The sequence below is a fragment of the Rhinoderma darwinii genome, chromosome 8 (genome assembly GCF_050947455.1).
Source record: "Rhinoderma darwinii isolate aRhiDar2 chromosome 8, aRhiDar2.hap1, whole genome shotgun sequence".
Taxonomy (NCBI): Eukaryota; Metazoa; Chordata; class Amphibia; order Anura; family Rhinodermatidae; genus Rhinoderma; species Rhinoderma darwinii.
The window spans coordinates 72,346,209-72,371,514 of record NC_134694.1 but is presented as its reverse complement, the minus strand read 5'-3'; the positions used below and the strand labels follow the sequence as shown (position 1 = coordinate 72,371,514).

The following is a 25,306-nucleotide window of genomic DNA, read 5'->3' as shown; positions in this document are numbered from 1 at the left end:
GTTATGCAAATGAGGCTTGCAAAAGTCCAAGTGGGTGTGTTTAAAAGTAAAAGTCCAAGTGGGCGTGTATTATGTGCGTACATCGGGGCGTTTTTAATACTTTTACTAGCTGGGCGCTCTGATGAGAAGTATCATCCACTTCTCTTCAGAACGCCCAGCTTCTGCCAGATCACGCTGTGATGTCACTCACAGGTCCTGCATCGTGTCGGCCACATCGGCACCAGAGGCTACAGTTGATTCTGCAGCAGCATCAGCGTTTGCAGGTAAGTAGCTACATCGATTTACCTGCTAGCGCCGATGCTGCTGCAGAATCATCTGTAGCCTCTGGTGCCGATGTGTCCTAGCTCGTCTGACACGATGCAGGACCTGTGAGTGACGTCACAGCGTGATCTGGCAGAAGCTGGGCGTTCTGAAGAGAAGTGGATGATACTTCTCATCAGAGCGCCCAGCTAGTAAAAGTATTAAAAACGCCCCGATGTACGCACATAATACACGCCCACTTGGACTTTTACTTTAAACACACCCACTTGGACTTTTGCAAGCCTCATTTGCATAACTACAAAAATGGTCATAACTTGGCCAAAAATGCTCGTTTTTTAAAAATAAAAACGTTACTGTAATCTCCATTGCAGCGCCTATCTGCTGCAATAGCAGATAGGGGTTGCAAAATCTGGTGACAGAGGCTCTTTAAGGTGGGAATTCGCTTTACGTAATTGTACCTTAAAACCACACGGGGTTAAAAAGGTGGACATTCGCTTTAAAAAGTTGCATGCAATGTACCAATTTCACAAGAAATTTAAATTAATAAATTATGAGATTCATAGATTTGTGAGATTTTTAGTTTCTTGTTTTGATAGCATGTACTTTCGCCGCATACTATAAAGACTTCAGACCTTGTAATCTTATATAGGTGTTTCTAAATGAGATTGTAAAGCTTTGCAAAACTGATACTTTGTGCTATAGTTGTATTAGTATTTTTCGTTTTATTATTGTCGTTAGTACATTGCCTTTGATCACCTTTACGTAGACAGACGTAGCCATTTTTCATCCCACATAGATAATGTACGCAAAAAAAATTCTGTTTGCAGGACAGTTCTGTTTTTGGGCAGTAAATCAGTGTCTAGATACAAACAGGTGACCGGAGTCGTGGACAGAGGAGATCAGTTTGGATCAGATTGTAGCCTTAGGCTATGTTCACACAAGGAAAAAGAAGTGGCTGAAAATTACGGAGCTGTTTTCGAGGGAAAACAGCCTATGATTTCAAGGCGTTCTTAAAGCTGAAAATGAAGTTTCTATTTGAAGCTGCTTTTGAGGCGTTTTTTGAGGCATTTTTCATAGTGTCAATGGAAAATCATCTCCAAAAAAAGCCTCAAGAACTACGGCTGCTACAGCGGTAGTTACGCCACTGTGTTAGGGTCCTTTTACACCCGCCAATTTTGGCCGTAACAACGAGTGTTGATCAATGAGATAGCACGTTGATCGGTGCTCGTTTGCTGCTTTTACAAGGCGCTATGATCAGTAATGTATAGAGACAAGTGATCGTTACTAGAATTGCTTGTCCCAATGCATTTCTGTTTACACAGGGAGATGTGCTGCCGACAACGATAATATTTCATGTTGCATAAACGATACGATCTGCAAATGGACGACCGTTTGCTCGTTCATCGGCTGATCGTTATCCATGTTTTTTCCAGGACAACAACCTGGCACGAGCGTTCACATGAGCGCTTGATTGCCTGATCATTGGCCCATGTAAAAGCACATTTATTCCTCTGAGGGAATATAGTGCCTCTGATAGATAATATTTTTATATGTGGATGCTCATTTTCTTGTCTTTTTTTTCTTATTTTCTACTGTCTGTAAGGAACAGGTTCTCTTGTGAATGATTACAATCTTCCTACAGCACTGCAGAATATGTTGACGCTAAATAAGCAGCAGGAAATATATAAATAAATAAATAAATAATGCATCTGTAGCAAAAAAACAAAATAAAGACAAAACATATATATTTTAGGTTTTGATGCCGTTTTTCTGCACCAAGTTCCACAACGAGTACATATAGCCTAAGGCCCCATGTCCACTTCCGTTTTTTTGACGGCTAGCACCCTGAGCCATTCATTTCATGCACACTTCAGTTTTTTTGACGGTCCCGACAAACGTAGAGCATGTCCTACTTTGGTCCGAAATTCCGTGATGGGTCAATGGGTCCGTCAAAAAAACTGAAGGCACACGGAAGGCATCCGTGTGCCGTCCGTGTGTGATGGAGCCGTTGCCTAGCAACGGCCGGGCGGGCAGAAGTACACGTAGAGAGAGATATTGCACTGCACTAATCGGCAGCCCCTTCTCTCTATCCAGCACTGATAGAGAGAAGAGGCTGCTGATCAGTGCTGGATAGATAGCGATAGTAAGAAAAAGAAGTTCATACGTAGTCCGGCCGTTGTCTTGGTGACGCGTCCCTCTTTTGACATCCAGTCCGACCTCTCTGGATGACGCGGCAGTCCATGTGACCGCTGCAGCGGTCACATGGGATGAAACGTCATCCCAGGAGGCCGAACTGGAGGGAGAATCAGGGTGTTCTGGGTTAGTATAAACTTATTTGTTTCAGAGTTAGGGCAGATTCAGACGAACGTTGCGTTTTTGCGCGCGCAAACAACGCGGCGTTTTGCGCGCGCAAAAAAACATTTAACAGCTGCGTGTGTCATCCGTGTATGATGCGCGGCTGCGTGATTTTCGCGCAGCCGCCATCATAGAGATGAGGCTAGTCGACGCCCGTCACTGTCCAAGGTGCTAAAAGAGCTAACTGATCGGCAGTAACTCTTTCAGCACCCTCGACAGTGAATGCCGAACACAATATACAGCAACCTGTTAAAAAAAAGAAAAAGTTCGTACTTACCGAGAACTTCCCTCCCGGCCGTTGCCTTGGTGACGCGTCCTTGGTGACGCGCCTCTCTTGACATCGGGCCCCACCTCCCTGGATGACGCGGCAGTCCATGTGGCTGCTGCAGCCTGTGCTTGGCCTGTGATTGGCTGGAGCTGTCACTTGGACTGAATAGTCATCCCGGGAGGTCAGACTGGAGGAAGAAGCCGGGAGTTATCGGTAAGTCAGAACTTCGTTTTTTTTTTACAGGTTCATGTATATTGGGATCGGAAGTCACTGTCCATGGTGCTGAAACAGTTTAACTCTTTCAGCACCCTGGACAGTGACTATCTCCTGACGTCGCGTACCGGAAATTTTTTTGCCAGGTTCGGCCAAAACGAGTTCGGCCGAACCCGGTGAAGTTCGGTTCGGTTGTCCGGGTTCGCTCATCTAAAAAGACACTCCGTTTGGATGTTTGGAAACAGAAAAGCACGTGGTGCTTTTCTGTTTACATTCATCCGTTTGACAGCTGGTGCGCTGTTTCAGTCGGTTCGCACGGAAGTGCTTCCGTGCGACCTGCGTGGTTTTCACGCACCCATTGACTTCAATGGGTGCGTGATGCGCGAAATACGCAGAGATATTGAACATGTCGCGTTTTTTGCGCAGCTGACAAACGCTGCGCAAAAAGCACGGACTGTCTGTACTGCCCCATAGACTTGTATTGGTCTGTGCGTGGCGCGTGAAAACCACACGGCCCGCACGGACCGAATACACGTTCGTGTGAATCCCCCCTTAGGGATTTTTAAAGAAAACATTAGAAATCTATATTGTGAGCGCTGTGTATGGTACTCACTGTCCAGCAGTAGTCACTGTCCAGGGTGCTGAAAGAGTTACTGCCGCTCACTGCGGCCTCTTCTCTCTATCCAGCACTGATCATAACTCTTTCAGCACCCTGGACAGTGACTACCGCTGGACAGTGAGTACCAAGCGCGGCGCTCGGAAACAGAAACACGGAAGTGCACACGGAGTACACAAGGAAACCACACTGATCCAATCACGGACACACGAATCCGTGAAAAACGGCTGTGAAAACGGTGATGGAAGTGTGCATGAGGCCTTTACATTTTGATGCGTATTTAGGTGAGTTTTCATGTTTCGGGTTTTGGTGCGTTTTTCTTTAGAACTAGTCAGATACAATTTGTAAGCGGAAAGGCAAGATAAATTGACATTGCGAGGACATTGGGCTGAGGACTTTAAAATGCGCACCGCAGGTCAATATACGTGCAGAACAAAACCGCAGCATGTACATGAGATTTCTTGTAATCTCATTTACTTTGGTGGTACTGTATTACGCTGCAGATTTGCCACATGCAAATACGCTCAGCAAAACTGCAGATAATACGCATTGTGTGCATTTGGCCTAAAATACCCTTCACACGTAGAGTAAACACTGCAGATTATCTTCAATAGATTTAATTGCGGAAAATCCGCAATGTATTACAGTAGCAGCAGACAGGATGAGATTTGAACAAATGTCAACCCCATGTTGCGGAAAAAACAGCCGAAAAAAAGTTCAGAAATTGACCTGCGGTGCAGTTTTTTAATCCACAGCAGCTTTTGCAGCAGGTTTTCCCCATAGAATTCAGTGGGGAGATAAAACCTGCAACAAATAGCAATTGCTATAACAATGGAGAACGGGATAAGTGTAAACATTTTTTTTCAACCACTGTTTTATGCAGCAGAGATTTTGCCTGAAAAACTGCACTACAATTTGCTGTGTTTTTTCATCAGGAATTCCCTGTGGGTTCTAGGATGGATACGTAGATTATCCACCCTGTGTGAACATGGCCTTATAGAACCTGGGTGTGTCTTCGTTTACCTCTTTCTTCACTAACAAAACCCATGTTAGAGAATCAAAATGACAATTTCTTTAAGCACCTTTCATGGGTATAGAGTGGTTGTCACTTTTTTTTTTTGCTTCCTCCTAATCACTTATAGGAGGGTCCAGTACTTATACTGCAGAGCTGATATAATTCATCACTGAATGATCTAAACCTAGGCAGTGGATGGGTGATAAATGTTTTTAGTTGGAAAATCCCGTTAAGACACAATGGGTGGGACAGGAACAAGTACACTAGGAGAATAATGGTGTCATTCCACGAAACACAGATCTCTATAAGCCCCTATTACCTGCATGGCCTACCAATAAAAAACAAAAATGGTGCAAATGGCAGAAATAAGGAGAGGAAGTTAGGAGAGTTTTGTGGGAACGGTTTAATTAAATTTTTCTATGTTCTGCTGGAAAATACCTTTGAGACAGACACAGTGTAAACACTGCAGATTTTCCCCAACTATTCATTGCGGAAAATCCGCAGCGTATTACAGTAGCTGCAGTGTGGGTGAGATTTCAACAAATCCCGTCCCCCACACTGAGGAAAAAGTCAGCCGAAAAAAACGCACATAAATTGACCTGCTGTGCGGTTTCTTCAACCACAGAATGTCAATTAATGCTGTGGAATCGCAGCTCTTATGTTGTGGGTTTTCCCATTGAATTCAATGTGGTGTTTATACCCACAACAAAGTGGTGTGTGTTGCGATATTTCAGGCAGAATCACAGCGATGACGCCGCAAAAATCCCTGCTTCTTCTCCAGTCCAGCCGCCCTTGATGACGTTGCAGGCCATGTGACCGCTGCAGCCAATCACAGGCTGCAGCATCACATTTTCCTGCAATGTCATCCCAGTAGGCCGGACTGCTCGCTGAGAAGAGGGAGGGGGTAAGTATGAACGTTTTTTTTTATTTTTCTGTTGCTGCCTTACGCAGCAAAAATTCCACCGGACAAACAGTGGGGTGCGAATTTTTGGACGGCATATCCTGCGGTGTTCAGGACAGATACGCTGCGCAGCTTGACGCAGTGTATCGGCCCTGAATACGCTGTGTGTGTTCATACCCTTAATTTTAAGAATGTATGCACTACATACATTCACTCGCCAAGAGATGTTGTGTGATGTGTACAGTCCGTGTATATACATTTTGCCTATAAAGTGTGACTGAATTTTGAATTTTTTATTTTTCTCTACAGTATCTTAATAAATCTGAAGTAGTTCAGCGTGGAATGGAATGGGACCCTAAGATTGGTTTTACAATACCATCACCTCACTACAGTCTTCACGAAATTTTACAGTGTGAAACTAAGGTTAAAGGAAAACATTATTACACTCTTTTCTGGAAGAACAACGTAGGTAAGCATCAAATATCAACATTTTTGAATAAAAGACTTTCAACTGAAGTTTGCTCTAAACTGCTGAGCTCCAGTATTCCAGAAGAACATAAAGGTGTGCACGGACAGTCGTCCGCATATACGGGCCGTGCTCCCATTATAAAGTATGGGAGCACGGTCTGTTAAATAAAAAAAACTAGGACATGTCCTATTTTTTACGGAAACTTTCTACAGCCTGGACACCTACCTGTAAATATACGGGAAGGTGTCCGTCGGTCATAGAAATTAATGGGTTCGTAATTCCAAACCAAAAATATTACAAAAACACACAATAAAATGTAAATTTTGAGAATGCAATACAATAAAAATGTATTTGTGTTGTAATTATTCCTTAAGGGGTCTGAATATTTTGTTCAAGTGCTTTGCTTGTTTGGCAATGCACAGATAAGTTTCGGTGGTAAACAATGTTTAATTCCCCCAGTGCGCCAATCGCAAGTGCCACTGCTCTGAGTGACGGCTCTAGTGGCCTCCTGATTGGCCTCTAGAGCCATCACTCTGAGCAGAAAGTGGCACTTGTGACACGTCCATTTCTCGTTCATGCAACTTGCATGACCTAGAAAAAAGGTAAGTTTAAATGCCCACCCCCTCTCCTATATCACCCAGTCAGCAGTTTTAAAAGTTCACTTTATGGATAGAGTATATGCCTCAGATCCTGAAAATTGTCTAGCAACCCCATTTTTCAGGTAGTGCAAAAATAGCGCAAAAATTATCTCTAAATAAAAAAAAAATCTTTCCATGCTTTTTGGAACTGTCAACCAACAGTCTGTAAAAGCACAAATGTCATCCATAGTTCAGCACCCAAGATTTCTCAGTTCAGGATAAGGTACAGGGGACTGCTGGCAGGGACACTTTGTATCGCTAGTAGAGTGAGCCAATTCGTGTTTTGGGTTGGCAGAGCCTTTAAAGCAGGTTTGGCAGACCTCAAATTTTTCATGAAAAAAAAATGGAAAATGCTGATTTATCCCATGTGTCACTCTTCTGTTGTGTTATTCTGCATAACTAAATACTTCTAGATTTATTGAGAAAACAAGCATCAAAGAATTATGAAGTTTCACTGGCCACAAACTCCTAGTAAAATGAATGACAAGTGAGGAAATAGGGGGTGAACTTCACACTAATAACTAAATCCCAGAGACAAGGCATTTCATTAACGCAATAGATTTCATGCAGCTCACACACAAGTAACTTTGTATCTGTAGTGAACACTTAGCTTATTTCTGGTTTTAAATTGTTTTAGATTTGCATACTTTTCATGCATAATTAGAAATCTTGTTACACTGGGATCACACATGCAGTTTTTGATGCGCTTTTTTGAGCTAAATATAAAACCGCAACATTCAGGTGTGACTGCTGTTAAATGGGTATTCCGGTTATGTCCCCCAGTGCCATAGACTTTGAATGGAGCGGCATGGTACATGCTCGAACGCCGCTCAATTTAACTTCTTCTAGCAAGTGGTCTTGCCACTGAGGATAACAGGGGACACGGGATGCCCAATCTGGCGATCGGCGGAGTCCCAGTGGTTGGACCCCCACCGATCTAGCTGTGATCACCTATCCAGTGGATAGGTGATAGTCTGTTATAACCTGAATGCCCCCTTAACCCAATTATCTCATTCCTATATGGCATTCTCACAGGGTTCTAGGATTCTGAGATTTGGTGAACTGCTTCGGCATGGCCGTGGAGAGCTAGTTATTACAGAGGATGAACAAACACAACAGCTTCTCTATATGGTCTAAAAAGTCTATTTTGAATACTTCACCCTGCAGAGACCTTATTTTGTTAGTCAGGAAAAGAAAATGTTTGATGATAACTTAAAATCCCCATATCTTAGCTTCTTGGACCACTCTGAGTGTGACATGGGGTTTGGGTTGTTGGGTTCAACAGCAATAATTTTAATATTTTGAGCTGAGAGAAACCGGTTTGTTAAAATTGTTGGCCTATCCTCAGGATAGGCCATCAATATTAGATCGGTGGGGGTCCGACTGTCAGAACCCCTACTGATCAGCTGTTTGAAGGGGCCGTGGTGCTCATACAAGCATTGCAGCCACTTCATTATTTGCATGGTTCTTCTTTCTGTTCGTACTTGCACGCACTATTACATATGTTGTGGCCGTGCAAGGTATTGCACTACTGTCCAATATACTAGTAGATTGGCGGTCTCAAGCTGGCCCATGGATAGAGCAAGTTCTTTATTATAAAGATTGTAGCCCTAAATGATATCCTCTATCAAGCACTAACAATTATCATTCCACTTACCATCTTTCCATCTCAACCTGTAGTCATCTCTATCACTTATGCATAGAAAGGTACACGGTGCTGAAACCACGTTTATTCAATGACTCCTCAGTGCACTATAATCTTACATAACCAATGATATATTTTATTGCAGTGTTCAGTCAAACAGAAATTACCAATGTGGAAGCAGAAAGGACCACACTGTTGGCTGGAGATACGCTTCATTTGAGCTGTACTGGAGAAGTCCCCTTTAATTCCAGGGTGATTTTGGATTGGGTGCATGAAGGAGAGGTAAAACATCTAGAAATAACTGATCAGTTATGATTAGCAATTACTATATCATTTGCAGGCCACCTTGCTCTCCGTATGATGCAGAATTGTATTGTGCTTTTATTAGCCTATTATAGTATACGTTGATGATGTTTAAATAGATATCTAGGCTTAATGTCCAGGCTACTGCAACAAAGTAAACTTCAGATCTTGCTTCTGGAACCATTTCATGATGACAGAACTCTACTAGAAGTAGTTATAGAAGCTTAACCGGTTCAGGACCGGGCTATTTTGAGCCTCCAGGACCAGACACTGTTTAGCCATTTTTAGCACTCGTTAGTTAAACGGCTATAACTTTTTTATTAGTTGGACTAGCGATGTGATTTTTCAGATGTTTTTTTCGTAGACAATGCAAGTTTCTTTTTTTGATCATTTTTATACACATCTTTTTCGCTATTTTAGAATATCTAGGATTAAAGTTTGAAAATAATGGTAAAAAAATATCCTTTTTTACATTTAATCAATTTTTTTCTGGTAATAATATAGTTTTACCCTAAAATAGACCTTTCATTTGTGATCATCGTCTACTGTAAATTTTGTTATAATACAAGTGTATTTTAGGGTAAATGGGTCAGGACTAGAGTTACGACATTGATTTGCGGAGGAAGGGCTTTTTTTGGCAGGTATTTTATGTGTATTTATTATTATTATTTTTTCACTTTATTTTACTTTTATTTTCTTATTATTATGGTCTGTCCCTCAAAGGTCAGAAAAGACCTTTCGAGGACTGTATTTTTCTTTTACACCCTATTTTTCCACTGTAACTGGGGCTGCACAGCAGCCCCAGTCACAGTGGAAATCAGCCCTCTTAGGCCTGATTTACACGAGCGTGTGCGTTGTGCGAACGCAAAAAAACGCAGCGTTTTGCGTGCACTAAATGCACTTAACAGCTGCGTGTGTCATCAGTGTATGATGCGCGGCTGCGTGATTTTCTCGCAGCTGCCATCATTATGACACTCCGTTTGAATGTTTGTAAACAGAAAAGCACGTGGTGCTTTTCTGTTTGCATTCAGAGTTTGACAGCTGTTTTCACGCACCCATTGACTTCAATGGGTGCGTAATGCTTGAAAAACGCTGAAATATAGAACATGTCGTGAGTTTTACGAAGCACACTCATGCTGCGCAAAACCCACGGACTGTCTGCACTGCCCCATAGAGTAATATAGGTGCGCACGACACGCGTGAAAAGCACGCGCGTATATTACGCTCGTGTAAATGATGCCTTATAGTGACTATTGTCACTAAGGCCTAGATCACACAGAGTTTTAGGGCGCTGTTTTTGACGCGGAAACCACGCCACAAAACGGCCCAAAACGCCTACCATTGAAATTTCACGCGGAAAAATGAAGCGTCCTGCTCTCTGTTCAAGCGTTACCGTCTCTGACCTCCCATTGGCATCAATGGGAGGCAAAGGAAGCTGTTTTCACTGGGTTTTATGGCCGCAGCGGAAAAACGCAGCAAAAAACACGACAAAGAGAGAAAAAATTTAGCACGAATTTTGAGGCAGATTTATTTCCCTGCAAAAAACTGTGTGGAGTAGGTCCAATAGGGCTGTGTTGAGTCTAGTTAGACCCAGCAGCAGCCTGCCACTAACAGCATCCCAGTGATCACGTGACTAGTCACATGATCACTGGGACCAATAGAGGCAGCGGTGCTGCCGCTGCGTCTATTCTATGATTGAGCGATGTATACAAGTGATCAGAGAAGACAGAAGCAGTAGTAACAGCTGCTTCTTTCTTCTCCTCAGGGTGCCCGGCAGTCACTGACTGCCAGGCACCTGACATTCAGCTGCCGATTGCTTGGGCAGCCAGCTAAAACCCGCGCTGTAAATACACTATGAGCGGGTTTTAAGGACCCGACCACCGGCCGTTTATATACAGTGAACTGGTTAAAGGCTATGAAAACCTTTGATGTTGTTTTATTTATGTAATGTATGTGTTTTTGGCATACTAAATATTTTTTATTATTATAGTTTTATTAAAAATTTTATTTTGTTTTTGCTCTGCAGCAGGTAGGATTGGTAGAGGCACTTGCCATTCGTTCCCCGCTCTAAGGGCGGATTTACACGAACGTGATATACGTCCGTGCCACCCGCGTGTTTTTCATGCGTGTCGCACGGACCTATGCTAGTCTATGGGGCAGTGCAGACTCTCTGTGATTTTTGCGCAGCTGCGTAAAACTCACGACAGGTCCTATTTTTCTGCGTTTTTCGCGTGAAGTCAATGGGTGCGTGAAAATCACGCGCAGCACACGGAAGCACTTCCATGGGACGCGCGTTATTCGCGCAACAGCAGTCAAAAGTATGTTTGGAAACAGAAAAGCACCACGTGCTTTTCTGTTTACAAACTTCCAAACGGAGTGTCATAATGATGGCGGCTGCGCGAAAATCACGCAGCCGCACATCCTATCTGATGACACACAGAGCTGTTAAGTGCCTTTTGCGCACGCAAAACGCCGCTTTTTTTGCATGCGCAAAAACGCACACGCTCGTGTAAATCCGCCCTAATGCAGGGGTTCCCTAGTCCAAATCAGTACAGGTATATTTAGTTAGTGCCCAGATGGGCAAGGTGTTTATTTTGTTTATATGCTGCAAGTCTTGTATGCTGGATAAGAACTTGTTTATTTTTGGATTGCAATAAAAGTCAAGTTTGTTCAAAAAAATGTAACCCCCTTAACGACACGTCACGTACATGTACGTGACAGCCGATAAGTGGCAGTACGGAGCGGCCTCACGGGCTGAGCTTGCTCCATAGTCAGTGGGTGACGACTGTGTTATACAGCCGTCACCTCACTGCAAAGGGCGGATTTGAAGATCACTTTCATTCCGCCCGTTTAACACCATTTTTTCTCAACTCCCCAGTTCCAGAGATATGGCCCACTGTTATGTTGGCTCTCTATATGCTAATTTTCTGTAAAGAAATAGTAAAGGGAGGAAACCTCCAGCTCACCAGTTTAGTGCGTCTCCAAACTCTCCGCTTGGATCCCCGCTACGGCTGGCGGTATGTATTGGAAGAAACAGAAGAAATGATCCAGCGCTGAGTCTAGTTGTTGGTTAAAAAGGAAGCGATGTTCCCACCTTTATTGGGGTGATGTAGGTTAAAATTGTAGGGAGACACAGTCCCAAGAAGACTACTCACGCTTATCAAGCAGACAAGGTAGCAAGTGTCCTCACATTTCTTTGCCATGACTAAGAGCACAGGAGTTGCTCGAAACGCGTAGGCCAGGGCAGAACCGCCTACTCACATTCTTCTTGGGACTGCGTCTCCCTACAATTTTAACCTACATCACCCCAATAAAGGTGGGAACATCGCTTCCTTTTTAACCAACAACTAGACTCAGCGCTGGATCATTTCTTCTGTTTCTTCTAATTTTCTGTAGTTAGCCAACAGGGCGTGAACTACCCTGATGCTGTTTCTTCACGCTGATTGATCAACATCAGAGGCAGGGAAGCCAGCTCCACGTTGGCTAACTACAGTAAATTAGCATATAGGAAGCCTACAGGATAGTGGGCTATATCTCTGGAACAGGGTCCAGAAAAAAACCATAAACAGCGCTGGAATCAGGGAGACAGTGCTAATCAGGTCAGTTAACCACTTCTACTTATATGACTGACTATGAGTGGGCGTGGAATTGCGTTAGATTTTGCGCCATTTACTGTCTTTAGAAATCATAAATTTTTAGCAAACTTGTTGGTCCTGCCCCTCCCAGTTAACCACACTCACTTTTCTTGTTGCTTTTCAAAAGTGGCAAGAGAGAAAAGTCACAAATTTTTGCGCAAATATAGAGTGCACCAAATTTTGCGATTTTTATTTTTACGCCACAAAAGTGGTGTAAAGCTGATAATACATTTTCCCCACAATCTATAACATCTTGTGGGTGTTTTATTTATGTAATTGCTGACAATTATATCAAGTGCCATTTGCTTTATACGTTTATGATTTAATATTAAGTCATTGTGTGTGTTAAATAACGAAATAACTGTTCATGTTAATCTGAAAATATTACATCCTCTCAGGTTCTGCCCTCTATAAAAATATTATATAAAACTGGAAGTGGTATGATGGGAGACAGACTTCTAGAAATAAAAAATGTGACAAAGAAGCACAGTGGAGTGTACACTTGCATAGATGTCAACTTTCCACATGTGACCAGAAATATTTCAATAACTATTCATGGTAAGTATTTATTTATCAATAGGTCATACTAAACTAATATGAAAAAAAAAAATCACAATTAAATTATTCTTAAAGGAGACCTAGCAGAAGAATGTGTACAATAGAACATGAGAACTGATTTCTTAATATTATATTTCTATGCTAATCACTTCAAATGTCTGGCCCTAGGCCTGAGGCTGCCCTACTGAAAAATTGTGCCTTTTTTCTGTCTGGTGCAATGTAGTTATGGGGATTTTGTATAGATCCAAATCCACAACAGGTTTCCATAACTTAGTTGAGAAATCAGAAAAGGCATGTCATCAGAAACTTGCAGTAGTGCAGCTTTAGGCGTGCAGTTTTAAACAGTCATATCTCAGTATAGAAACAGGATGTACACTTAAAGTATAGTTTGTGCTTAACTAGAGTTAAGAAGTTGCACTAGGTTTCAGACTGCAATCTTCATTCCGTCAAACATTTTCAGACTGCCTTAATACACAGTTTGCAATTTATCTCAGACATTTCTCGTGTGGCCTTTTCCGCTCAGTAATACTGCTGGATGTGAGTTCTGTGTATTCAGGATGCTGCTGCCTTCACTAGCTCTTATGTAATAGCACAGCTTCATTACTGTACTACCTTCTACTTCTGATACAGCCCCTGTGTGATCTCCTCTCAACTGTGCCTACAGACACTGATGCTGCCAGTGTGTGGGATCTCTTTACCCTCCCCTTGCATATTTTGCCTTGTGTGCTCTCCTCAGTATCTATGCTCTAAAGGTCCTCTTACACGACCTGTCCTGGGCCGTGTAAACGACCGCCGATCAACGAGACAGCTCGTTGATAGGCACTCGTTTGCTCAATTCACAAGGAGCTAGTATGGGGACGAGCGCTTGTTACTCCGATCGCTCGTCCCCATACATTATTATGTCGGCAGCGCATCTGGCACAGGGAGATGTGCTATGATAATGTTTTTCATTTTTAAAACGATACAATCAGCAGATGAATGAGCGTTTGCTCGTTCATCTGCTGATCGTTCCCCTGTTTACATAGGGCAATTATCGGCAACGAGCATTCTATGAATGAGCGTTTGTCCGATAATTGGTCCATGTAATAGGGCCTTTATTAGGCTTGCTCTGCTATGTATTATCTCCTCCTCTTCTCTCCCTGGTGGTATTTCTGACACTCAGAAAAGGGAGGGGGAGAGCAGCAAGAGCATATGATTTCAGCCCTGAACAAGAGCAGCCAGGAGCAGTGTGCTGTTGGATCTATATCAAAAGCAGAACCACAGTCAGCTATGTACAGAAGCTGGGCAAATGGTACATTGGTAAATAGTAAATTTGCATAATTTAGGAAGCAAATGAACAACAACAAAAAAATCAGTGGTGATTTCAAATGTGGCCATAGCTATTAAGAGCAAAGAAGACAACAGTTGTAGCTCAAAGACCATTTAATATTTGACGTCACACTTGGAGTATGTAGTTGAAAACGGTTCCACAAGGATATACAAGGAGTAATTCTATGCTTCCTCATTAAAGCATACCTCCCAACCGCTCCGGATTCAGTGGGACAGTCCCGGATTTCGGGCGGTGACCCGCTGTCCCGGTGGTACCTGGTATGTCCCGGACTCCCGGTGTAAACTGTATCTGCAGCCTCAGGACGCAAATACAGTTGAACCTAATATCAATACCTATAAAGTCCAGGCCAAACAGAAAACCTGTTTCAGCAATAACATCCATATACGTCAATACTGGATATAGAATACCTATGAAGACATATATAGACAACAATACTAGAAGTGTAAATAACCATAGTATAAGTAAAGCACTAACCAATATCAAAAAAATATCTTTATTTGGAAAATATTTAAAAACATACATAGACCATCACATACAATATAAAACAACACATAATAAAAATGTGGTAGTGGTATCTAAGAGCAACAAATGTATCATATTATACATCCATGGAATCAAACAGTGTATTGTCAAGGTATACAAGTTGAACCTAATGCTGAAGCGGGGAACTGTATTACATAGGACTTTTCGGGCACAGGACTCTCCGGGCACAGCGCTATTTTAAGTGCTGAGCCCGGGGAAGCCCTTGGCCTCACTGTTCATATATGGACAGTGATGTTAATGGCTCTTTCTGTAGCGGAATCCCCTGCCTGGTATTCCGCTCCTAGTTTGAATCCCTGATGTCACTGTCCATATACGGTCAGTCACGTCAGTGGCTCCTCCTGGAGTGAAATCCCCTACCAGAGCGTTGCCGATGCTATGGCCGGGGATTCCACCCCTAGAGTGTTTCCCAATATCTACAGGGGGGTATCACCATCTACCAGGGGGGTGGCGCTATCTTTAATGGGGTGGCACTATACACATGGGCACTGTGGCACTATCTACAGGGGACACTGTGGTGCTATCTACATGGGCACTTTGTGTGGCACTATCTACATGCACACTGTGGCACTATGTAGGCACTGGCACTCTATATGTGGGCACTGGCACTAGTAGCAGCTAAGGGGGCATTATACTGTATGGGGCAGCTATGCGGCATTTTACTGTATGAGGCAGCCAAGAAGCACTTTACTGTATGGTAGCAGCTAGGGGGGCATTATACTGTATGGGTCAGCTATGGGGCCATTTTGCTGTATGGGGGCATCTTTGTGGGCATTATACTGTATGGGGGCATATGTGTGGGCATTATATTGTATGGGTGCATCTATGGGGGCATTATACTGTATGGGGCAGCTATGGGGGCATTATACTGTATGGGTGGATCTACAGGGGTCATTATATTGTATGGGGGCAGCTATGAAGGCATTACACTGTGTGAGAGGCACTATGGGAGCATTATACTGTGTTGCCTTAAGCGGGTGTGTATGGGCGGGGATTGGGCTGGATTAGAGGCGTGGTTTAAATGGTTGTCTCTCTTTGCGATACTTGATAGTTGGGAGGTATGTTTACGAAGGAAATAGATAGGAAACATAATATGGGTAAATACTATATAAATCATAGTTATGCATCCGTGTATATATATTTGGAGAGAGAGAGATACCCTACTTAAAAACTGACAATTCAGGCCTCAGCCCCCCCCAGTATTTCATGTCACAATCACAGGGGTCCTGGAACCTGAGAACTTGGCAACTTTTTCTGCAAATTCTTCACAATTATTTGCTTTAGGGAACAGCACATTAGTGGTGGTTTTCTTTCCCTGACTAGCAAAATAGTGGCTCTGCAGGATTACGGAAACATTTTTCTAACAATGCAGACCCGCTATGTTATTAACCCCTTTAACGCATTTTCACATATATGTAAGTCAGAAGTAGCTGTGACCACGCCATCGGCACAAAAGCACAGCTTTGACTAACCTCCGGGCTTCCATCGACCCTGGCCATTTAACCCTATTAATGTTGTGGTCAATACCGACTGCGGCATTTAAGTGGTTTGACAGAAGGAGGGTCTCTGCCAGCCACCGATGGGTTTCCATGGCAGTCGGGGGCCAAACAAAGACCCCCCAGGCCTGCCATGACTGTATGCCTAATAGGTCGTGCCATAGGCCCGTCCTAATAAACTGCCTGTTAGTTTTGCACTTACAGGCAGTAATGTTTTGGTATACTGAGAATACCAAAGCATTATATCAGTGATCAGAAGATCGTATAGTAAAGTCCCCTAGTGAGACAAAAAAAATATTTAAATACAGGAGAGTTTATTAAAAAATAAAAAAGTACTCAGTAAAAATGAAATACAACTATTTTTTCCCATAAAAAGTGTTTTTGAAAAAGTGTATATATATAAAAAAAAAATATATATACAGTATACCTATACTGTATGGTATCACCGTAAGGGTATGTGCACACGATAGCAGGCATTTACGTGTGAAAAGACAGACTGTTTTCAAGAGAAAACAGCTGCCTCGTTTCACACGTAAATGCTCCCCCTCGTATTATGCGAGCCGTCTGGGACGCTCGTAAATCTTGAGCTGCTCTTCATTGAGTTCAATGAAGAACGGCTCAAATTACGTTGCAAAGAAGTGCCCTGCACTACTTTGCCGAGGCAGTCAATTTACGCGTCATCGTTTGACAGCTGTCAAACGACGACGCGTAAATTACAGGTCGTCTGCACAATACGTCAGCAAACCCATTCAAATGAATGGGCAGATGTTTGCTGACGTATTGTAGCCCTATTTTCAGACGTAAAACGAGGCATAATACGCCTCGTTTCCGTCTGAAAATAGGTTGTGTGAACCCAGCCTGAACGTAACAACCCGAACAATAAAGTTACCTAAGGGTATGTGCACACGATGAGAGGCTTTTACGTCTGAAAAGACAGACTGTTTTCAGGAGAAAACAGCTGCGTCGTTTCAGACGTAAATGCTGCTCCTCGTATTATGCGAGGCGTCTTTGACGCCTGTAATGTTGAGCTGCTCTTCATTGACTTCAAAGAAGAACGGCTCAAGCACTTCTTTGCCGAGGCAGTCATTTTACGCTGTCAAACGACGACGCGTAAATGACAGGTCGTCTGCACAGTACGTCGGCAAACCCATTCAAATGAATGGGCAGATGTTTGCCGACGTATTGTAGCCCTATTTTCAGGCGTAAATCGAGGCATAATACGCCTCGTTTACGCCTGAAAATAGGTCGTGTGAACCCAGCCTAATTGTGTAACCCGCATGGTGTTCACCGTTTAAATAAACAATGTCAGATTTGCTTTTTTTTCCAATCCTTCCCCCCCACAAAAAAATAAATAAAGGTAAATCAATAAGTCCCATGTACCCCAAAATGGGAACTACATCTCGTCCTACAGAAAACAAGCCCACATATGGCTACATCAATGATACAAAAGTTAAGTCTTTTGGAATGCAACGACACAAAAACAAATAGTGTTTTTATTGTACAAAAGATATAATACATAAAAACCAATACATATTTGGTATCGCTCTAATCGTCCCGGCCCATAGAATAAAAGTAAAATATTACTTACGGGAAAAAAAATGCTGTTTTTTTTTTATTCCCACCCCCCAAAAAATTTAATAAAAGTTAATCAATATGTTCCCAAAAAAGGTGCCATTGGAAACTCAGTTTGTTTATGAAAAAACAAGCCCCCATGTTGCTATGCTGTCGGAAAAATAAAAACATTCCGACTCTTGCAATGCAAAAACTTAAAAACTGAAAAAAAATTGCTTGGTCATTAAGGCTAAAATAGGCCTGGTGACCACTGTTCCTCCCATGTTACACGTAGTGACATGGACAGGGTAAGTACTTCAGCAGTGAATATCTGCTCATATCTAAGGCTGGGTTCACACGAGCACATTAATGTCCGTAATGGACGGACGTATTTCGGCCGGAAGTCCCGGACCGAACTCAGTGCAGGGAGCCGGGCTCCTAGCATCATAGTTATGTACGATGCTAGGAGTCCCTGCCTCGCTGCAGGACAACTGTCCCGTACTGTAAGCATATTTTCAGTATGGGACAGTAGTTCCACGGAGAGGCAGGGACTCCTAGCATCGTACATAACTATGATGCTAGGAGCTCGGCTCCCTGCACTGAGTTCGGTCCGGGACTTCCGACCGAAATACGTCCGTCCATTACGGACGTTAATGTGGTCGTGTGAATCCAGCCTAAGTCATAAAGGTAGTGGGATATTGGAATTACATGTAAATCAAATGTATTATGTGTAATTCCATTTTATGTTTGGTCCGGTTTTAAACTTTCCTTGTAGATCGTATAAAAGTGGGTGGTGTGGTTGCTGCATTAGCAGAATATATAATAACGCAGCTTTGAATTCCATTATTGATCTACCACAGTCCTAAACCAAATAATCAGACTGACTACATTCCTCTCACGGATATCAGAGGAATCTGCAGCCACCATTTTTACATTAAGGAAAATAAAGCAAACAGAAGGAAAGTTCTTTGGAAGGAAGATAAGAATCACTGTAATAACATGAAATGGCTCGCCTTATTCATTCTGCCACCCAAAATGTTTATGTGTCAGTGAAGTCGGGGACTGTTACTCTACAGCAGTCATGCTGGGTTTCTCCACTAACACTCCAGTGTCGTGACAATCTTGTTTTTAGAAAAAGAGATTATTTTTTTTCCCCACTTAGTTTTTCCCCATTCATTAAAATTCTTCTCATGAAAATTATACCCTCCCTGCAATGGATTTACCTAGTTACCAAAAATGAGCTTTTTACAAACTATTGTGACTTTAAACTAAAGAATAAGGACATGAACAGTAATCATATGTAACACATATATATTCATAATAAGTCATTGTTCTTAATATTCTGCATATAGTACAGAGGTGTAACTTAAAGCTCGTGGGCCCCAGTGCAAAATCTGTAACAGGCCCCCCAACCTGCCATTGATAATACTAGTGTTTTCTTATGTAGCAGAGAAGGCTTTGGACTTCCTTAGGCACGAGGGCCAGGGTGCGACTGCTACCTCAGCACCCCCTATAGCTACGTCCATGATATATTTTTGTATGGTCATATGGTATATAATTTGTACACAGTAATAAAGATATTCGTGATTTTTATTACATTTAATTTTTATGTTGCTCCTGAAAATAACAGCAACATTTGTAAAATTTACATAGCAACTTAATAACTAGGAATTGTATGAGCATTTTCTTACTTTGCCCATATCAGGTAAATCTATGCCGCCCAACCATCCTAATTTTCTCAGGATTGTTCTGACAAACGGGTCTGATAGGGGTGGGGCTTATGAAAATATAACCAAAACTGGGCATTCTGGGAGCTTTTGTGAGTGTTCCTGGGAGGACCAGGGCAGGCTTAAAATGATCCACAAATAGCGATTCAAATGTTGTGAAGGGTAGGTAGATCGAAAGCCTAGCGCCTGCTCTTCTGAATACTGCTTACAGAATAAAGATACTATTTGCCAGATGAGCAAGGAGACCGAATGTTATGATAACTGTCAGGACATTATAACAGCCCCATCGTCTTTTCACTTAAATGCACAGGGAAGTGACTCTCCTCTATTACCCAAATTGCTCCGCTTTAAACCCTTTACCCACATTTGACGTATATGTACATCATAGTCAGGAGGAGATAGACTATAGCGGGCTCAGGAGTGGAACCTGCTCCATGCGCACTGAGTATTTGACACATGTGCCGGGAAAAGATCTCTAAAGTAAACATTAAACTGAGGCTGTGACGGATGCCTCACCCATAAACTATACTGAAATCCATTAAACGAATACGACAAGAAAAGGGTCATGAGAGGTCATAATAGCCTTTGGGTGATGGATGCCATTGTAGGTATCTGTCACAGCTTATATTTAAGGTATACATAATTACATACTTAGTACGGCTGAAAATAGACACATGTCTATCAAGTTCAACCAAGGGATGGAAAAAGGGAAGGGAAAAATTTCTACACATTAACATAGGAGATAGGAAATTAAAAAAAATAATCTAAACTTTTTCTAAAGCCATCTACTGTCCCTGCTGTGACCAGCTCCTGCGGTAGGCTATCCCATAGATTCACAGTTCTCACAGTAAAGAAGGCTTGTCGCCTCTGCAGATTGAACCTTTTTTTTCCAGACGGAGGGAGTACCCCCTTATTTTTTTAGGGCGTTTTACATGGAACAGGATTTCACTATATTTTTTGTATGTGCCATTCATATATTTATATAAGTTAATCGTGTCACCCCTTAGTCGTCTCTTTTCAAGGCTAAATAGGTTTAATTCTTTTCATCTTTCCTCATAACTTACATTCTCCATGCCCCTTATTAGCTTTGTTGCTCTTCTTTGTATTTTTTACAACTCCTTTCTATGAACTGGAGCCCAGAACTGAACTGCATATTCGACATGAGGCTGCACAAATGCTTTGTAAAGTGGTAATATTATATCCCTGTCCCGCGAGTCCATGCCTCTTTTAATACACGACAATATCCTGCTGGCCTTTGAAGCAGCTGATTGACATTGCATGCTGTTATTTAGTTTATGATCTACAAGTACACCCAGGTCCTTCTCAACAAGTGACTCCCCCAGTGCAGCTCCCCATAGGACATATGATGCATGCAGATTGTTAGTACCAAGATGCATAACTTTACATTTATCTACATTAAACCTCATTTGCCAACTGGATGCCCAAACACTTAGTAGGTCCAAATCAGCTATATACGAACATCTTCCATAGACTGAATAATACTACATAGCTTGGTGTCATCTGCAAAAATATAAATAGTGCTATTAATCCCATCCTCTATATCATTAATAAATAAGTTGAATAATAGTGGTCCCAGCACTGAACCCTGGGGTACACCACTTATAACCGGGAACCATTCAGAGTAGGAATCATTTACCACAACTCTCTGGATACGGTCCTTGAACCAATTCTCAATCCAACTACGAACTATATTTTTTAAACCTATAGTCCTTAATTTACCCATTAGACGTCTATGAGGGACAGTGTCAAATGCCTTTGCAAAGTCCAAAAATAGTATATCCACAGCGGCCCCTCTATTTAGGCTTCTACTCACCTCTTCATAAAAACAAATCAGGTTGGTTTGACAACTTCTGTCCTTAGTAAAACCATGCTGGCTGTCACTTATAATACAATTTTTTGTCACAAAATCCTGTATATAGTCCCTCAATAGCCCCTCAAACATTTTGATGTAAGCTAACTGGTCTTTCATTACCCAAGGAAGACCTAGAGCCCTTTTTGAAAATAGGCACCACATTTGCCCCTTCACCAGTCCCTTGGCACTATACCAGTCACTAGAGAATCTCTGAAAATTATGAAGAGGGGGACAGAAATAACAGAACTAAGCTCTTTAAAAACTCTAGGGTGTAAAAAAAAATCTGGTCCCAGGGCCTTGTGCACATTTATTTTATTTAACATTGCTTGGACCATATCTACATTCAGCCAATTTAGTATATTAATTGATGTATTAACAGCACTGGCTACATCAGCTGCTCTTTCTTCTGTTGTATATACAGAACTAAATAACCCATATACAGAGCTAAAGAACCCATTTAGTAACTCTGCCTTCTCCTGATCCCCTTTGACCAACTTCCCATTACCACTATCTAGGGGTCCTACATGTTCAGACCTTGGTTTTTTTCCATTTACATGCTTGAAGAACTTTTTGTTTATATAGCTGACCTTCTATCTCCTCAGTTATATTGGGGGGTCTATAGATTACACCAAAAGTAATTTTTCAGTGTTTACCTCCCTTTGTAATTCCACCCACAAGGTTTCAATCTCCTCACAATCTTCACCCACTATTGTCTCTTTCACACTCGCCTTCATATCACTTTTCACATACAGAAATACACCACCGCCTTCATATCACTTCTCACATACAGACATACACCAGCGCCTTTCCTATTTGTCCTGTCTTTACGAAACAGTGTAAAACCCTGTAGATTTACAGCCCAGTCATTTGAAGAGTCTAGCCATGTTTCAGCAACACCAACTATATCAATATGTTCCTCCAGTACCAAGGCCTCTAGCTCCCCCATTTTGCTTGCTAAACTTCTGGCATTTGTGAACATACACTTTAACTTGCATTTGAAATTGTCACGTTTATCAGGTGTTACAGTATCAGAAATGTGATTATTAGACATTATTTGGGCATTTTTATTTTCATTGCTGTTTTGTAACAAAGAGATCTTCTTATCCTGTTGCCTAGTCCTCTCCCCACAGTCTGTTTCTCCCCCCACCAATATAGTCTGACCCCTCTCTAACCTAACTACCCCTTTATTTTCTACATTGACCTCCCTCCTCAGCCCTAGTTTACATCAGAGATCTTTTCCCGACGTATACGTCAAACAGAAACCATTTAACGCAGTTTGAAAGAAGCCTTATCCTACCCTGTTTACCAAAAAGGTCTAAAATACAAGTTAATATTAGACTTTTTTTCGTGTGTATTTTTATTCATATTTATTACAAAGTTTCTTTTTTTTTTTCCTTTTATTAGAAAAGCCTTTCCTGACAATCTATGGATCAACTCAAAAGAGTCATGTATATCAAGCACTAGAAGGTCAAAGTGAGCTGGAATTGTTTGCGAAAATTACAGCATTTCCACCGCCGCAAAGTATCTGGTGAGTCACTTTATGACATTTGGAGTTATTACGGCATTACAGCATTTTAATTTCTGGCTATATCACAAGGAAAGTAAAAGTGGCATCTAGGAAGGGAAGCCCCATAAACGTTAGATCACTGAGGGATTCAGGCAAAATTAACTGCATCCACTGCTAAAGATACTTGAGGGGGGATCAAGAGCTGGCTTCGATTTCCACTTTAACTCACGCCACTATTTGGCGTAATTTATAGTAAAATCATTCGGCAGTGAGTGGTCCCGCCCCGCTCCACTAAGATTTGCCCAGTTTTTGCGACTCTTGGGCCATCTGAGAAGTTCTACTTTATGTCTCCGTGTAACTACTCCGTGTAACTACTCTTTATGAGATCTACCGGTATCGGATGAGTTGCTAGAATCCCACCTAGGAACCCTGTGTGACACCATAAAAAGAAGTCATTGTCAGAAAGTCACAGATGTTTTATACAGTAAAAGTATTTGCCCCTTCCAGATATCTTATATAGTTTTTTTTAACATCTAATGATTTCTAATCTTATATTATTAGACAAAGGGAATTCTATATTAGGTTCTCTCAGCACAGTTCAATCTTAGCCTTACAATATTTTTTATTTATCATAAAGTAGTCACTTCAAAGTATCTATAAGAGCACTATTGATCAGAAGAAGAGACGAGAAAACAATGCTGAAAAATATTTGCCCATGATGGGATAGAAAACCATTTCTCAGGCTCTAAACCTCCATCATACCACAATGAAAGTCATTATCTAAAAATGGACAAGACTTGGAGAAGTGATGAATCTTTCCAGGAGTGGCCAGACTGCCCTATTGTACCCACAACTTTTCCAACAAGTAAAAAAAAAAACAGAAGTGTAACTTGTTAGCGTGATTAACGTTATCGGTCATGACTCTGAGCAGAAATTAGATTCATGGGAGAGTAGCAAGGGAAATCCCTGCTATGGAAGAGTAACAAGAGTATCACAGATGAGACTCTGAGCAACCGAGGCTCAGTTGTGCCTGGTTTAAAGCAAATAAATCATTCCACATTAATAACAGCATACTAACAGTAATAATGGTGTTACTTCAGTGGAGAGGATCTGGAACACGTAGCACTGACTTAGCTATTCCCATAACTCTCATAGACTATAATGGAGAGAGCAACGCACTTGCTTAGTTGGTGAGACATTTTTTTGGGTCCATTTGAAGTGTATCATGTTGCCTGAGGAGTTGGCCAGACAAAAATATTAGGAAAAGAGGGTTAGCGGAAACATACACACACACCACCAAATTATGTTAAGTGGAAAGATTTAATATCATAAACTGTGATCTTAAAAAGCAAACAGAAAAAGGCATCTGAGAGATGAAAAGGCAAGCTTCAGGAATAAGTGGCAGCTGGTTAAGGCTGTTTAATTTTTGTGTTATTATAAACCAAATATCTTATTAAATAACTTTCCAAAATTAGCTTTTATTACACTTCATAATATCTTGTTATTGTCTATGCTGTTATCCACAGGTTCAAGGATGGAAAACAAATAGAAAAAAACAGTACCTGTTACAAAACCAACCCAGAAAAGAACAGCTTGATTATAAGGAATATAAAGGAAAATGATTCAGGGATTTACACTATACTGGTCTACAATACGCGACATAATCTACAAGACCTCTATAACTTCACAGTGGAGGTCTACGGTAAGAGTTGCCTTCAGTGATAATCTACAGCACATCCAGGGATGTAAAGATAATTCATAAGACCCCGTCACTTGTGCCAACCTACTTTTGGTAAGTTAGCCAGAAGTCGGAGACAGATGGAGGGCAATATGACTGGATCAGACCACGCAGGGTGTGTTTGTAGTCTGCTACCATGGAGACCCAAGTATAAGAGATGTACGCACAAAACAATAGGAGATATTGAATTACTACTAGTTGCAAAGTTTTTTCATGTTTATATTAGATTCTTTGAAACAATTTAAAAAGTGGTACATAAAGCCTCTGTATGACGTATGAAATTGGAGACATATAGAGTACAGTAGGGCCCCATAGACTTTAATAAGTACTGTATTGCAGTGTCGTACAAGTCAGAAGTTAACCCTTTCAAAATTTAGGGACTTTTTGGGCCTTACAATATTTCACCCTTGGGAATGCTGCATTCTAAAGGTGATTTTTTTAAATCTACCTGAAATTGTTTTGTTTCTTTTTTTGTGGGACAGATAGGGCTTTTTTTGTATTTAAAATTGATTTATTAATTAATTTGGTAGGTCTTATCTAGATAAAAATGATCAGATACAGGTTTGTTCAATAAATAATATTTATCCCCAAAAATGATTCTTTAATTCTCCCCTGCACAGGAATGCCAAATATGTGTACATTGTGTAATGTATGATGTAGCTATAGC

The 25,306-nt window shown here is 41.6% G+C and overlaps 1 protein-coding gene across 1 annotated transcript in view; it reads left to right on the top strand.

Annotated features, from left to right (window-relative positions):
• LOC142659525 (vascular endothelial growth factor receptor kdr-like) overlaps nt 1-25,306 on the top strand; it is a 198,125-nt gene that overhangs the window by 96,133 nt on the left and 76,686 nt on the right. The window contains exons 5-9 of the mRNA XM_075835736.1: nt 5,939-6,098; nt 8,527-8,663; nt 12,718-12,877; nt 22,799-22,922; nt 24,428-24,603. Of these exons, the coding sequence (XP_075691851.1) occupies nt 5,939-6,098; nt 8,527-8,663; nt 12,718-12,877; nt 22,799-22,922; nt 24,428-24,603 (757 nt within the window). The remainder of the gene's footprint in view (nt 1-5,938; nt 6,099-8,526; nt 8,664-12,717; nt 12,878-22,798; nt 22,923-24,427; nt 24,604-25,306) is intronic.